The 16,159-nt window shown below is 47.4% G+C and overlaps 1 protein-coding gene across 1 annotated transcript in view; it reads left to right on the forward strand.

Moving 5' to 3' along the window:
- LOC119465134 (uncharacterized) overlaps positions 1-16,159 on the forward strand; it is a 41,129-nt gene that overhangs the window by 9,901 nt on the left and 15,069 nt on the right. Inside the window, exon 2 of the mRNA XM_037725933.2 lies at positions 2,775-3,554. Coding sequence (XP_037581861.1) covers positions 2,775-3,554 — 780 coding nt within the window. The remainder of the gene's footprint in view (positions 1-2,774; positions 3,555-16,159) is intronic.

A 16,159-nucleotide genomic window follows, 5' to 3' on the forward strand; every position in this document is an offset into this window, starting at 1 on the left:
CTGGTAAAAACGTGCAGACACCAATGTAAATCACGGATCCCCAATCCCATGTCTCTTTGATGTTTCTGTCAATGTGGCTGCTTTAATAAGCTTAATAATGCCAGACAAGCAGGATTTGTAGAAATGATTCGTCATAGATTTAGGGAGCAGCTCTCATTGCCATTACATCTTCGTTTGAGTGATTTCGCTCATTTAAATAGAACGTGTGTCCAAAAGGACACCATTGCTTGTGCTAATTATTTTTAAAGCTTAATGTAAAAAAAGTTGCAGTGGCTTAGCTCGGCTATGCCAGGATATACGTAGCGTTAGCAAAGGTTCAGCTGATTATTCTTAGCTTATTCTTAAGATTATTCTTAAGATAAGATTATTCTTATGAGTCAAGCTTCTCCGTTCTTCTGCGCTGTTGAGCAGCATTTGCGCTCTCCTTCTCCATGGCTATACCACACTGGCAAACGCCAGTCAGAAGCGCAGCGGCTCCAGCGCAGTGTCAGACGGCGAGTGCACAGTGACCGCGCGCCGGCGCCAGTGCGTCTACCACGGCTACGACGTCACTCCTCTGGAATGCGCAGACCGGCGGCGGTGAGTCGCGCGCGGCGGCGGCGGAGTGCGCGAGAGGTGCCGGCTCCGGTGGCTCCGGTGCGCAAGCCGTGTGACATCACTGATCCTTGCGCATGCGCAGCACGGCTCTTGATCTGCCGCGCGAAACGGGCTTGGCTAGGCCAGTGTAGCTAACGCTAGAAAATCCCAACCTTTTGACTGCTCGGCACCCAGCACCAAAACCCCCGATTTCTGCCGGGTGATCTTCAAAAATAGCACCCGATTTTTACCCCCCGAATTTCAAAATATATAAAACCCTAAAACGAAGGAATCTAAGTGTGCGGTGTCTTTTTTCCATGTCTTCTTGCACTGCGTTCTCCACAGTTCAATATAATACTTACTTAGTATAGGCTATGTTCAGTGAAAATGTACTTTTGGTGAAGTTGTCAATCTATAACGATAACATCTGTGTCTGGGCATCTTGCGTGACACATCCTCAGGTGCGTGCAAGACTCCAGAAATCTGCGATGTTGATATCGATGTACCTTAGCGAACAAACACCTCAAGATTTCCCCAGGAGGATACTGTGTCGTGACCTACCGACACAGTATCCTCCTGGGAAAACAAAGTAGGGCTAGCTGTCGGAAAGCTAATATAATAATAACGGTGATCTGAGGCTCGTCACTATATTTTCTGGCGTTTAGAGTTTTAGGACTTTCATTTAATGTAATCAAATGAATCGTCAGAAGTATCAGCACTATCATCATCCATTTAGGTTTAATAATACTCCGATTTTGTTTTCATTCCAATAATAAAATAGGCAGAAATCGTGCACAAGAAACTACCTGAAGAACCAGCCGTATTCTTGTCTGGTCCTCGTGTTTTCTGCTTGCATTTGGGATTGGCGATGTCCGATGAAGACAGCTAAAGTTATGGTTGCAAGGGTTTCTGTTTGCCGTGTTTTTGCAAGTGAAATTTACAGCATACGTTATAATTAGCGCAAAAAGTTGGGGAAATAACTTACGCCTTATGTCCAGAATCTGCACCTGCTGATGAAGTTAGCAAGTTGCAAATAAAGGGCAAGCTCAATATGCGTACTTGTGTCATCAGAAGCTTGACCTGTGGGAACTTCAATTAAACAGCGTGAGAGAAAAGTATTTACTGCTGATTTGCAATGGGCAAACAGGGTTACCTGATTCTATTTGTTCGATTATTTCCAATGGCGATTTCGATGCACCGTTGTCATGGTTTACATTTTTTATAAAGGGCACTTAAAGCCCTGTTTTACTTTGCTCGACATAAAATTGTAAACTGGGCTTCACAAATGAAGTACAGAACATCCTCTACATCCCCGAAACACGTTTGTGCTCACTGTATTCATTGATGTGGTTTATATCGTATCTTTATGTGCCTAAAGATTAGTGCAAACTAATTTTTGCTTCATTTTTTTTTTCATTTCTGAGTACGGGCCACTTAGTCTGGCCCTCTATATTGTTGCGACATTGGTGCTAGATGCTGCTGTAACGATCGACGTGGCTTTAGGCGCATCGCGATGGCATACGCTGTATGCCGTGTTTTTTCCGCCTCAAACGCGTACCGTCTGCGAAACGGCGGCACTTGTTTTTATTGCTATGGTAATTTTGGCTGACATGCATTATCAGCACTACCCGTCAGTATACGTGTCCCTTGTAACACAATTGTAACACTTAAAAGGGCATCTTGCTTCATTACTCAATGACGAAACATTAATGAATAGTTGCAACTTCCTACCTCCAATTGCCATGACATTATCGTTGAAAATAGGCGAGCACCGATTCAAAATCAGATGCACAGGTAGTTTTTAATCGCGAACAGCCTTCGGTTCGTTTGACGAAGCTGTGCAGAAAGTCTGCCGCACTTTACAGATTTCTTTCCTTTACTCCTGCTGCAGTTCTACTTCATAATCCAAGATATTGAGCGTAATTTATGTGCCTAATAGGTTGGTGCAAACTAATTTTTGCTTCATTTTTTTTTCATTTCTGAGAACGTGGGGGGGGGGGGGGGGGGGGGGGAATTGCAAATCTACTGTGTCGCGACAATTACGCTCATTTGTGAACGCGTTTGTGTGATTTCTCTGCTTCATACGGTGCGCATGCCGACTTGCATCAGAAGCAGGCACCATGTTATTCAGCGTCTTGATCATGTTTTCCTTTTGTGCTCTCGCACAACAATTTAATCAATTTCTTCTCTCGACGCAGGCATGCCAGGACAGGAGGCCCCTCCTTTTCTCTCGCACACGCTGTTTCCTTTGCTTATCATGCTGCTCGTACCAAACGTCGTCGTGTGCACCGTCTCCTTCGTAGTTTCTCACAGCTCGTCCACGGCCAAGGCCCTCGATTTCGGGCTCATGAAGTTCTGGCTCGGATCGTGGATAAGCCAGGGCGTTGCAACTCTGGAAACGTGGGCGTTTATTGTCGCATTTACTGCTTACAGTGGTCTCTCTCTAGTACTGATCCCTGGTAGTACTTATCACGGCCCACCAACGTCGTCGGGGCACAGGCCTGTGTACCGGAAGAGTGGCTTCACCTATTATGTCATCACCATGAGTATAGCCGCTTACGTTCTGATAGTTGCCGACGCTCCTTGCCAGGCCGCGTACAGGTGTATGCCCGGATTGGCCGCTGCTCTAGCACTGTTCGCCTTCGCGATTCCGCTGCTTCTGTACGTGAAGGGGAGAGTGTGTCCCTCGCCAGGAGAGCACGGCACAACGGGAAGTGTAGTATTCGACTTCTACTGGGGCCTGGAGCTCTATCCTCGCATCGGAGAGCGACTGGACATCAAACAGTGGACGAACTGCCGCTTCGGGATGATGATGTGGCAGCTGCTGGTGTTGGTCGGCTGGAAGGCTCAAATCGAGGCGACCGGCTGGAACTGGTGTGTGGCATCCACGGCTCTGCTGCAGACGGTGTACATCGCGAAGTTTTTCTGGTGGGAAGATGGTTACATGCAGACCATCGACATCACGGTGGACAGAGCAGGTAGGCAAAGTATATTTCTTGCAATTACAAACTGCGGATGATAGCTATGTGGATTTGAATTTGCTTTAAACAGCAGCTGCGCTTCAACCACCGGGACCATTGTGAATATTCCGGGTGTCCTCGCGAACCGGCTTTTGTGGCTTGTAGTTGGCCAGAACTGATTGCACCTTATTTTTGTCTACCTAAGCCAAAATGTTCTGCTGTTCTCATTTTTTTCTACTTTCGAAGTCCGTGATTTCCCTCTCTCTCTCCCCCTCTATTGCAGCTGCCAAAAATGATCTAAATTCGAAGATAAATACTAAAAAGAATATCGCACAGTCATGTTTCTCCCCTTTTGATGTCGGCAATGTGCGGAAAAGCCTGAATATTCAACGTCTTTAATTGCTAATACGTGTTCGTGCAACGTCACGTTAAGATAGTGGCCTATTTATAATTTGCAATGCTTCATTTGCATTTCTTGCATGGGTTCCTTATTTTAATATAGTTACTGCTATCTCGTAATTTTTCTTCCAGAGCTTTGATTCTATTACTGAGCCTAACCTAAAAATAGCAGCGCATTTTCGAGCCTAAGCACTATAGAGGGCGCTACGCGCCATGCGTTCTATATATATGGTATTCCCGAATAAAGGTGTTGCATTCGTTCGGTCAACTAGGCTCCGAGTCACTTGGGTAGACGCGGCTAGCGTCTGTCAGAACCCTTCATCGTACATGGTGTCATAAGTGGCCGCCGTTCGCTATCTCTAATGGCGAACAAGTCGGACGCTACGTTTGCCGGAGTACCTGGACTCCAACAGCCATCGAGCTTCGACTTCGCCGACGCAAGTAGTACATGGTCTACCTGGATTGAGCAGTTCGAAGACTATGCGTACGCTACAGGATTGCACCAAGCTACCGACGAGGTTCGGGTCCGAACGCTTCTTTATTGCATGGGTGTTCAAGCTCGACGCGTGCTGGCGCCTTTCAACTTGTCGGCCGAATAAATTCAGTCATATAGCGTTGTTAAAAGCAAGTTCACCTCGCATTACGTGGCAAGTTCACGAGAGTTATCGTTTTCACAAGCGGACGCAGCAAGGAGACGAAAGCGTCGATGCTTTTTATTCTGCGTTGCGAAACATGTTTAAAAGATGCAACTACGGCTCAGCGTCCGTCGAGGACAGGCTCGTTCGAGACCGATTTATCGTTGGTTTGTTGGACAGCACGTTATCGGAACAACTCTGCCGTACTTCCGACTTGACGCTTGAGAAAGCGCTCCTGCACGCAGGCTGCACGAAGATGTCGATCGAGAAAAACGTGAACGAGAAAGCCAGTTATCTGGGCCAGTCGCTGTTGATGCAGCGAAACGCAGGCCATCGACGGCGAGAATGCAGTCGCGTAATCAAGCGTCGGGGTCACGAGAAACGCTCCTCGCCGGCGTGCACAGATCGCGTCACTTCTGCGGACGAGAAGAGCATGAGCGGAAATTTTGTCCTGCAAAACAAAGCTGTTTGGAAGTTTTGCAAAAAGAAAGAACACTTCGAAGCCATTTGTTTAGCTAAACAACGCTCGCAAAGCCGACCGTCAGATACAATTGAGATGAATGCAGTCAAGACCAATGAGGCAAAAGCTAAGTTTGTTTTGGTCCACGTGAATGGAGTCCCACTCAAGTTCAAGGTTGACTCAGGAGCGGAAGTTACCGTCGTTCCAAGCACTTTTTCGGGAGTACCGTCGCGACTCCACAAACCAGAGAGTCATCTCACCGGTCCAGGAAATTATCCTTTTAAAGTAACAGGTCAATTCACAGCTACGTTGGAGTGGAAGAGCCGCACCTGCGTACAGTCAGTACGTCATGCCTTCGTAGTCTACACCTCTACTAGGCTACCCTGCTATCCTCGCATTGGGAGGCGTGAAGTTCATGGACGCCGCACAGCGACCTGAAAAGCATGCCAGCTCTGCAAGTGACGCAACACCTGGCCAAGACATCTTCGAAGGGCTTGGTACTTGTCACAGCTGTCCCCGATTTGTCGGCGGCGCGAAGTCGATCAACGGGGTAGACAAGCCGGTTCGTCATTCCGTACGCAAGCGAGCACAGTGAAAAGAGTCAGAGTCGGGAGTAAACAAAAAACAAGGTATTTATCGGCTGATAAATACACACAGAATAATAAAATACAATAATAAAAAACACAAGACAGACTAACACACCTGAACTTAATCTAACACAATGACGAAGACAAATAAATACGAGCAATTAACAGTAGATATACAAATGAGATGGTGCGAGGATCAAATACACAATAATACACTTAACAGCATTTCACTAAAACAAAGTTCAAAAGGAATCGAAGTTCCAATGAAACAAATGGTGTCATACGCATGGCCGGGCAGCAGCAGCAAGTCCATAAACCGTGAAGTCGGTGCACAAAGCTTTCCCGAAGAACGCTGGCGGTCCGATCTTGTCGAGGTGGATGCGAATTGCTGAGCTGGGTTTCCAGGGAGTCTAGATCTGACGACTTCCCTCAAGCAGGTTGAGCTAACTTGAGGTGAACTACCGCGAGCTTCGTTGCAGACGCTGGTTTGTCGTCTCGTACGTCAACAAGTTCCTCGGAGCTCCGACGTGGCCACGCAGCCCAGGCGATACTGGAAGGCACTAGCCCCCCCCCCCCCCCCCCCCGACGGTTTCTCAGCAGCGCATGGGTTCAGCTTCTAGACTCATCAGCAGGGCCCGAAACCTGCGCTTAAATAGCCTCTCCTTTCCCTAGTTTCCTATGTAGGGAAACTGCCGGTATGCAGAGTTCTCCTAATTAATTCACGGCTCCTAGCTCCCAAAAGTCTTGGCCGCGCCCTTTTCACCATGGACGAAAAACGGCCGATTCTCCTCTCTCCCAAGGTCAAGGGCCAAGGTCGAGCCCGGCATACCATGCGGACGTACACGCACACTTCTGGGTACGTAATCCGCGTGTCGCGTCTCGAATCGAGATGTCACCCCGTGAGGCCACGACGCTTTTCACGCCCTTAATTCGGCGTGTCGATAATCGAAATTATGCGCCGCATAGTGAAGACCCCACGTTTTTGACGCCCGTAATTCGGCGTGTCGCTAAGCAGCGTCAAAACCACTCTCAAAAATATGTCGCTTCGTGACAGTCGCTAATCGAATTTATACGCCGCATAGTGAGTGCACCACGTTTTTGGCGGCCGTTAATTGGCCTCAAAAACCACTCGAACTCTCGAAAATATGCTACTCCGTCACAGTACCGTATGGGAGGAGTACACTATTTGAGTCAAGCCAAATGCCAGGCCATTTGCTCTCAGTGTACCTCGCAGAATTCCTATTCCTCTGTACACGACTAATAAGGATTATAAACAGGGATAAGGTGCCTCAGAAAGGCTGGCCAACGTTTCGATAGGAGTACCTATCTTCGTCAAAGGCGGCCTCGTCAACCTCGGCGGGTTAGTTTTAAAGAGTTAGTGGAGTGACGTCACGTCGATGTCGGCTGTGGCTGGCTGTAAAGGGAGAGACTGAAAAGAAAATTAGCGCTAGCGCTTGGCTGGCTAGGCGCGGTTTCTAAGACGAGGGAACAAGAGTGGGAGAGCCAGAAAACGAAAAAAAAAATAAAAATAATAAAAAGAAAAAAAGTCACAGTTTCGCCCTAAGGGCGAAGCAATGAATGCGATAGCAACACAGCAATGTCATACGAAGTAAGGTGAGCGGCTTTGGTAGCAATATGAATTGCAGTAAACATGAGCTGATTAAGTAAGCAGGTGTGCTGCGGCGTAAGTAGACCGACATGAAGAGAGACTCGATGACCACGAGAAGGCGCGTGTGAAACGGTGGTGTTGATGAGAAGCGCTTCCCGTGGTCAGCGCGTGCGAAGGGACACACTTGTAGCGCTGCATTGCCGATCCGGGCAGCATTACATGTGTAGCGTGGGTTGGAAAATGTGGCCCGACTATTACTAACTGAATGAACAAGCGTGGTGTGAGCGCGCACAAACATGAATAGATCACACTGAATGACTGCAGACAACGACTGTCAAAACGCTGGCAGCAAGCGCATACGCTGCAGCGGGCGAAGGTACGTGCGGTCTATCGCTTCAACAGAAACTGAGCGGCGAATGCACAGTGCATAAAGGTCAGAGCCGTGTGGAGATAAGAGACGGTGCGGGCGAGCGACGAGCGCGGTTGTTGGCAGAGTAGAAGTGCGCCCCCCCCCCTCCCTCCCGGTGCTGGCTTCCCGCTTCCTTGCTTGCGCGTGGGAGAGATAAGATACGGTGCGGGCGAGCGACGAGCACGGTTGTTGGCAGAGTAGAAGAGCCCCGCTCCCTCCGGCGCTGGCTTCCCGCTTCCTTGCTTGCGCGTGGGAGATTGAGTGCGTTCGCTCTGCGTGATAGCGCGCGTCCCCGCACGCTTCCGCTCGGGCATACGGCGCGCGGCGAAGATTTTACCTATACGGAACCTCACGGCGACGGCGACGCCGACGGCAGAAATCCGGTTGAAGTGTCCATATAATTGCTATCGCAATAAAAGGAAAAACATAAGAGGGGGTTGGGGGAGCGAGAGGCGAGAGAACGTTCCGAGGTGTCGTGGGCGGCGTGCGTTTGGGGTCCCTGAAGAGCCGCTCAGTGTACAAGTAACAATACGAGTTGAAAGCATGACTTGAGTAGCGTAGCATCAAGGCATCGGGTAATTTTGTAGTTGACAGGGAGCAGCTTGGTCCGTCAAGGGACGTTAGCCTCACTAGTTCGCCATAGGCGTCGACGCGGCGGTATACAGAATTGGCGAGACCCTGTGTGGTCAAGGTGCCGAAAAAGGTATCCTGGCGTCTGGGATTTTGGACTGTCTCGGTGTGGATCTTGTGTGGTGAAAAAAAAACCAGCACAGGAGGGTGGCAGGGGACAAAAATATAATTAGAAATATAAACATCGGGGGGGGGGGGGGGGAGAGACAGGTGTACCAGGAAAAGCGCTCGTATGGTTTATCAATGTGTAAAATCATGGAAGAGGATAATAAATTGGTTGGTAGCGGAGATGCAGGGAAGAACTGGAAATGGAAGAATAGGTGAGGTTGAGAGAGAGAGAAAGAAAAAAAAACGGCACAGGAGAGTGACAGCGGAAGAAATATGATTTGAAACATAAACACGGAGGGAACAGGTGTACCTGGAAAAGCGTTCGTATGGTTGATCAATGAGTAAAAGCATGGAGGAGGATATTAAATTGATTGGTAGGGGAGATGCAGGGAAGAACTGGAAATGGAAGAATAGGTGAGGTTGAGCATCGAGATTAGCTGGAGGTTTAACTTGTTTTGCGCCTTTGTGAATGCTATAACAGTTTAAGGTTTATGTTATTGCTTTTAGCGATTCTAAGTTACCACGTGATAAATTGATCCCCGTCGGGTGCAGGCATTTAAACTTGTGTATGATGTATGATTCTGTATATTTGCTCTCGCCAGGTGAACGAAAATTTGTTTGTAGTATATATAGTCTTGCTTCATCAAATATATGGCTGTGCTCATTGAAGTGGCTGGCTACTGCTTTAGGTAAATTGTGTTTTGTATCTGCGCGATGGCCGTTGAGTCTCGTGTGCATTTCTTGTCCAGTCTCGCCTATGTATTGCTTGTTACAAGCGCCACATTCTAGACAGTAGACTACGTTGCTTGACGTGCAGGTGAAACTCGAAGTTACCTTGTGAATGTAATCTGACACTGTACTTTTTACTGTATAGTAGTAGATTGAATATGTTTGCATGTGGAACACCTGGAGCGGCCACAGGGACCGGATGTTGGCTTCGTCTTTGTCTTTAGTTTGGCGTGTACAGGAATGTCCTTGAAATTACTGTTCCGTCTGTAGGCTACTCTGGGCGGGTCGGGAAAGATCTTATTAAGTTTCTGGTTGCTGGTGAGAATTCGGTGGTATTTACTGAGGATATTGTTCACGTTGGGGAGTGCGTTTGAGAATTTAGTAGTAAGAAGAGGGGTTGTTGTCCTTGTGATCTTAGGGCGGGGTTTGAGGACCTCGGCTCGATCAAGCTTGGTTGCAGCGGTGTAGGCTTTCTGAAGTGTTCGGGTAGTTCCTGCTTGATAGGGTTTCCTAAAGGTGATCGAGTCTGTCTATGTAGTCATGGTTTTCAACGCAAATGCGACGAAGTCTTGTGGCTTGGCCTTTAAAGATACCTTGTTTGCTATGTCTGGGATGGTGGCTTGTATATTCTAGGTACTGTTGTTTATCAAAAGGTTTTCTATACAGCGTTGTCTTTAGTGTCCCATTATCAATATATATTGTTGTGTCCAGAAAGTTTATGCGCTCATTTGAAAATTCCGATGTGAATTTTATTGTTGTTTGAAAAGAATTTAGGAAAGTTACAAGTTTATCTAAGCTTTCCTGACCATGTTCCCATATTATGAATATGTTGTCTATGTATCGTAGGTATGTGTGGGGCTTGTGGGTGCAACGAGATAGGAAATCCGTTTCTAGAGTACCCATAAATATGTTCGCGTAGGTTGGTGCAAAAGGTGTGCCCATACTTGTCCCATGTATTTGTAGATAGTAATTTTCCTGAAATTCGAAGTCATTATATGTCAGAACTAGTTCAAGAAGAGACAAGTATACTTCAATAGATTGTTGTGCATTGTGTTTGGACAGCGTTTCTTTTATCGAGTTTAAACCATCAGGGATTGGAATGTTGGTGTACAGGGCCGTGACCTCTCGTGTTGCGAGAATTATGTTTTGCGCTAGTGCGCCTTTTGTATTAATGTCCTCTATAATTCTGAGTAGATGGGGGGGGGGGTATCTTGTAAAAATGACGCAAGTGTTTTCGGAAAGTCACCAAGGAAGTAGTTAAGAAATGTGGAGAAGCTTTCTGTCGGGGTGTTGTTGTTCGATACTATCGGACGCCCTGGGATATTAGCGGTGTGGGTTCAGTGGGTGGAATTTTATGAATTTTCGGAAGGAGGTAGAAGCGTCCTGCAGCATTGTTGCTTGGTTTAAGAAATTTGAATTCTGACGGTGTTATCAATTCATCATCCAAAAGTGATTTCAGCCTGTCAGTAATTTTCAGTGTGTATGGTAACGTCGGATCGTTGTCTAGCTTACGGTAATGTTCAGGGTTGTTTAGCTGTCTGTAAGCCTCATGCTTGTACTTATCTATCGGCCAAAGAACTATACCTCCACCCTTATCTGCTTCCTTAATGACAATGTCGTTCCGCCAACTAAGATTTGAAATGATAAGACTATCTGATAAAGTTATGTTTTTAGGTCGCTTAGCTGTCTTGGATTGGCTTATAATTTCTGTAGTGACAGTTTTAAGGTATAGGTCGAGTTCTACGGCTTGTTCTGGTTCAGGAGTCCAAGTAGATTGGGCTCTAAGTGGGGTCGTCCCGGTGTCTGGTGCGTTGTCGGCGAAAAATTGTTTTATCCGCATTCGTCGGGAAAATTCCGGAAGATCCCCTTTGTGAAACTCAAATTCATTTATTGTGTTGTTCGTGGGACAAAAGTTTAGGCCCTTGCTAGGTACGCCTATTTCTTCCCTACTTAATGTTTTTGAAATCTCTACAACATTAGACTGATTTCATTTTGGGGAGACTTCCGCCACGTCTGGTATTTGTAGATTCGAGCTCCCTTTTGTTGGCGTGAGGTAGCCGTTTGCCTGGAAGGTTGTTTTCTGGTTGAAGTTCGCTTTCTTCCTCTGTTTTTGAACCAGTTTTCGAGACTGTGCTTCGTGGTACTGTTCTCAATATTTCGTCTCATCCGGTGTCAGAGCTATGTTCTGAAGCCTATGGCTAAAACTTTCCAGTTGTTCTTCGCAGTGTTCCGTGAGTATATTCAAAAGTGAGAAGGAGGCATTGTTTAATGTTGTCTGCCAATTTGCACGATGATGGGGTGGGATTGTTCCTAGAGCTGGTATAGCCTTCAGGGTTAGTCCTTTGGGGATTATATTGCTCTGTGTGCAGTCTGTGTACGTTTTCAGATGGATAGTGTAACTCACACGTTTCTTGGTAAATTTTCTAGCCTGCAGAAATTCTGTACTGCGTCGTTGAGAGTGGTTATTAACTTGCAATGACTGTCATTTATTTGCCTTTTGGCGGGTAGATCTGCGTGTCGTTTTCTTCTGTTTGGCAGGTTTGTTTCCGCATGCCTCACTTAGTTCCACCTCTGTTTCTGTTTGAGTCTTTGCGTGTGCAGGCGAACGTGTGGGTGTCTGTGTTAGAGCACTGCACGGGCCGATTTTTGCGGCCCGGGCCCGGCCCGGGCCCGTTTTTACATTGGGCGGCCCGCCCGAGCCCGATCAAAACTTTTATGGCGAGACCCGGGCCCGGCCCGGGCCCGGAAATAATCTACGTTACCCGCCCGGCCCGACCCACCACTCCTTTACCTTAGGCCCGAGCCCGGCCCGAGCCCGGCTCGAAACCGGTCCGAACGTGACCCGAGACCGAAAAATACATGTTTTTCAGAGTTGAGACGCCCGAGAATAACTCGCTGCACGTTACATGCGCACCACCAGAAAGCCCGAGCCCGGCCCTGGCCCGCGTCAAAAAACCTGAGCCCGGCCCGAGCCCGGGACAAAAGCACACGCCGTGCCCGAGCCCGGCCCGAGCCCGTGAAAAAAACTGCTCTACCCGGCCCGGCCCGGCCCATGGGCCGGGCCGGGCCCGGGCTTTCGGGTAAGCCCGAGCCCGTGCAGTGCTCTAGTCTTTGTGAATGTTTCGGTTATGGATTTTGTGTTGTATGTGACAGTTGTGTCTGTTTGTACTGCCGTTGCGTGTGCAGGCGAGCGTGCCGGTGTCTGTGTGAATGCTTCGGTTATGGATTTTGTGTTGTCTGTGACAGTTGTGTCTGTTTGTACTGCCGCGCGTGTGCAGGCGAGCGTGTCGGTGTCTGCGTGAATGCTTCGGTTATAGATTTTGTGTTGTCTGTGACAGTTGTGTCTGTTTGTACTGCCGTTGCGTGTGCAGGCGAGCGTGCCGGTATCTGTGTGAACGCTTCGGTTATGGATTTTGTGTTGTATGTGACAGTTGTGTCTGTTTGTACTGCCGTTGCGTGTGCAGGCGAGCGTGCCGGTGTCTGTGTGAATGCTTCGGTTATGGATTTTGTGTTGTCTGTGACAGTTGTGTCTGTTTGTACTGCCGTTGCGTGTGCAGGCGAGCGTGTCGGTGTCTGCGTGAATGCTTCGGTTATGGATTTTGTGTTGTCTGTAACAGTTGTGTCTGTTTGCACTGCCGTTGATTTCGTCTTTGGAATAACGTGTGCCCGGTGGCTCGTTTCACAATGAGTTGTCTGTGTGCCCGAGGTGACTGTTGCAGTTATGTTGTGCGGGGTGGCACTGTCGGTAGAGTCGGTGGATGTGGTTTCTGGGTTAGATTTACAGAGTGTTTTTCTGTATTTGTCCTTAATAAAGAATTTGATGTGTTCGGAAGCTAGATGTATTCCTCTGCAGTTTAGATGGAAGCCATCCCAAGCTAAGTGTTCATGCGGTGCTTCGTGTATTTCTGCGTGGTGCATTGTGTCGACGTTCTTGTGGACGCGTTTCAAGTTAAAGATTAACGAGTTGAGTTTGTTGATTTCCTCATTGTGTTTCATGAGCCTGTTAGTTTGGTGGATTAGTGGTCGGTGTTTCTTTTGTAGGCGGGGAGCAACCGTTGTCACGGTTATGTGTGCGTTTGGGCGAGCTGTTTGTATGGTGCGTATTACGTCGTTCATGGACTCGATCGTTTCCGTGGCGTTGTGCGTGTTGAGGTTGTTAGTGCCTACATTGATGATGAAGTGTGTGGTGTCCACTGGCGTGTCACAAACTAATGGAAGAATATCTGATGTTTGCGCCCAGCTCAAATGTCTTATGTACGGCGCGGGTGGTCCGGGTGGAAAGTGTTCCTTCAGGTACTTGTACTGGCTATCTGCAAGGATCGCTACATGTGCAAAGGATAACAAGGGGCACTTACCCTGTTCCGTCATTGGCAGCTCGTCTGGAAATCCAAAATCAAAAAAGGTGGCTGACTAATGGAGTAGCACACGAGGAATAAGGATTATAAACAGGGATTACATTAATACAAAAGGCGCACTAGCGCAAAACATAATTCTCGCACCACTAGACGTCACGGCCCTGTACACCAACATTCCAATCCCTGATGGTTTAAACTCGATAAAAGAAACGCTGTCCAAACACAATGCACAACACTCTATTGAAGTATACTTGTCTCTTCTTGAACTAGTTCTGACATATCATTACTTCGAATTTGAGGAAAACTACTATCTACAAATACATGGGACAAGTATGGGCACACCTTTTGCACCAACCTACGCGAACATATTTATGGGTACTTTAGAAACGGATTTCCTATCTCGTTGCACCCACAAGCCCCACACATACCTACGATACATAGACGACATATTCATAATATGGGAACATGGTCAGGAAAGCTTAGATAAACTTGTAACTTTCCTAAATTCTTTTCAAACAACAATAAAATTCACATCGGAATCTTCAAATGAGCGCATAAACTTTCTGGACACAACAATATATATTGATAATGGGACACTAAAGACAACGCTGTATAGAAAACCTTTTGATAAACAACAGTACCTAGAATATACAAGCCACCATCCCAGACATTGCAAACAAGGTATCTTTAAAGGCCAAGCCACACGACTTCGTCGAATTTGTGCTGAAAACCATGACTACATAGACAGACTCGATCACCTTAAGGAAACCCTATCAAGCAGGAACTACCCGAACACTGCCCTTCAGAAAGCCTACACCACTGCAACCAAGCTTGATCGAGCCGAGGTCCTCAAACCCCGCCCTAAGATCACAAGGACAACAACGCCTCTTCTTACTACTAAATTCTCAAACGCACTCCCCAACGTGTACAATATCCTCAGTAAATACCACCGAATTCTCACCAGCAACCAGAAACTTAATAAGATCTTTCCCGACCCGCCCAGAGTAGCCTACAGACGGAACAGTAATTTCAAGGACATTCTTGTACACGCCAAACTAAGGAAGGACAAAGACGAAGCCAACATCCGGTCCCTGTGGCCGCTCCAGGTGTTCCACATGCAAACATATTCAATCTACTACTATACAGTAAAAAGTACAGCGTCAGGTTACATTGACAAGGTAACTTCGAGTTTCACCTGCACGTCAAGCAACGTAGTCTACTGTCTAGAATGTGGCGCTTGTAACAAGCAATACATAGGCGAGACTGGACAAGAAATGCACACGAGACTCAACGGCCATCGCGCAGATACAAAACACAATTTACCTAAAGCAGTAGCCAGCCACTTCAATGAGCACGGCCATATATTTGATGAAGCAAGACTCTATATACTACAAACAAATTTTCGTTCACCTCGCGAGAGAAAATATACAGAATCATACATCATACACAAGTTTAAATGCCTGCACCCGATGGTGATCAATTTATCACGTGGCAACTTAGAATCGCTAAAAGCAGTAACATAAACCTTAAATTGTTACACCATTAACAAAAGCGCAAAACAAGTTATACCTCCAGCTAATCTCGATGCTCAACCTCACCTATTCTTCCATTTCCAGTTCTTCCCTGCATCTCCCCTACCAATCAATTTATTATCCTCCTCCATGCTTTTACTCATTGATCAACCATACGAACGCTTTTCCAGGTACACCTGTTCCCTCCGTGTTTATGTTTCAAATCATATTTCTTCCGCTGTCTCTCCTGTGCAGGTTTTTTTTCTCTCTCTCTCAACCTCACCTATTCTTCCATTTCCAGGTCTTCCCTGCATATCCCCTACCAACCAATTTATTATCCTCCTCCATGCTTTTACGCATTGATAAACCACATGAGCGCACTGGCTCCCCCCCCCCCCCCCATGTTTATATTTCTAATTATATATTTTCTCCACTGCCACCCTCCTGTGCCGGGTTTTTTTTTTCACACACAAGATCCACACCGAGACAGTCCCGCCTACGGCGAACTAGTGAGGCTAACGTCCCTTGACGGACCAAGCTGCTACCTGCCAACCACAAAATTACCCGATGCCTTGATGCTACGCTACACAAGTAATGCTTTCAACTCGTATTGTTACTTGCACACTTACCGGCTCTTCAGGGCCCCCAAACGCACGCCGCCCACGACACATCGGAACGCTCACTCACCTCTCGCTCCCCCAACCCCCTCTTATCTTTTTTCTTTTTTTTCTTTTTCGTATTTTTAATTTTTTTGCCGCTTTCTGGCTCTCCCGCTCCAGTCCCCTCGTCTTAGAAACCGCGCCTAGCGAGCCAAGCGCCAGCACTCATTTTCTTTTCAGTCTCTCCCTTTACAGCCAGCCACAGCCGACATCGACGTGATGTCACTCCACTAACCCTTTAAAACTAACCCGCCGAGGATGACGAGGCCGCCTTTGACGAAGATTGGTCCTCCTATCGAAACGTTGGCCAGCCTCTCTGAGGCACCTTATCCCTGTTTATAATCCTTATTCCTCGTGTGCTACTGCATTAGTCAGCCACCTTTTTTGATTTTGGTATTCCTGTGTACAACCAGGCAAAGCAGGAGATGGACCAGAGGGGAAAACAAGGTGTCATCAGGCGCATTACGAAGCCGATGACATGGTGTGCGGGTCTGGTTGCAGTACCGAAGGCATCGGGCGGCATCCGAATATC

Source organism: Dermacentor silvarum, chromosome 9 (assembly GCF_013339745.2).
Source record: "Dermacentor silvarum isolate Dsil-2018 chromosome 9, BIME_Dsil_1.4, whole genome shotgun sequence".
NCBI classification, from domain to species: Eukaryota; Metazoa; Arthropoda; class Arachnida; order Ixodida; family Ixodidae; genus Dermacentor; species Dermacentor silvarum.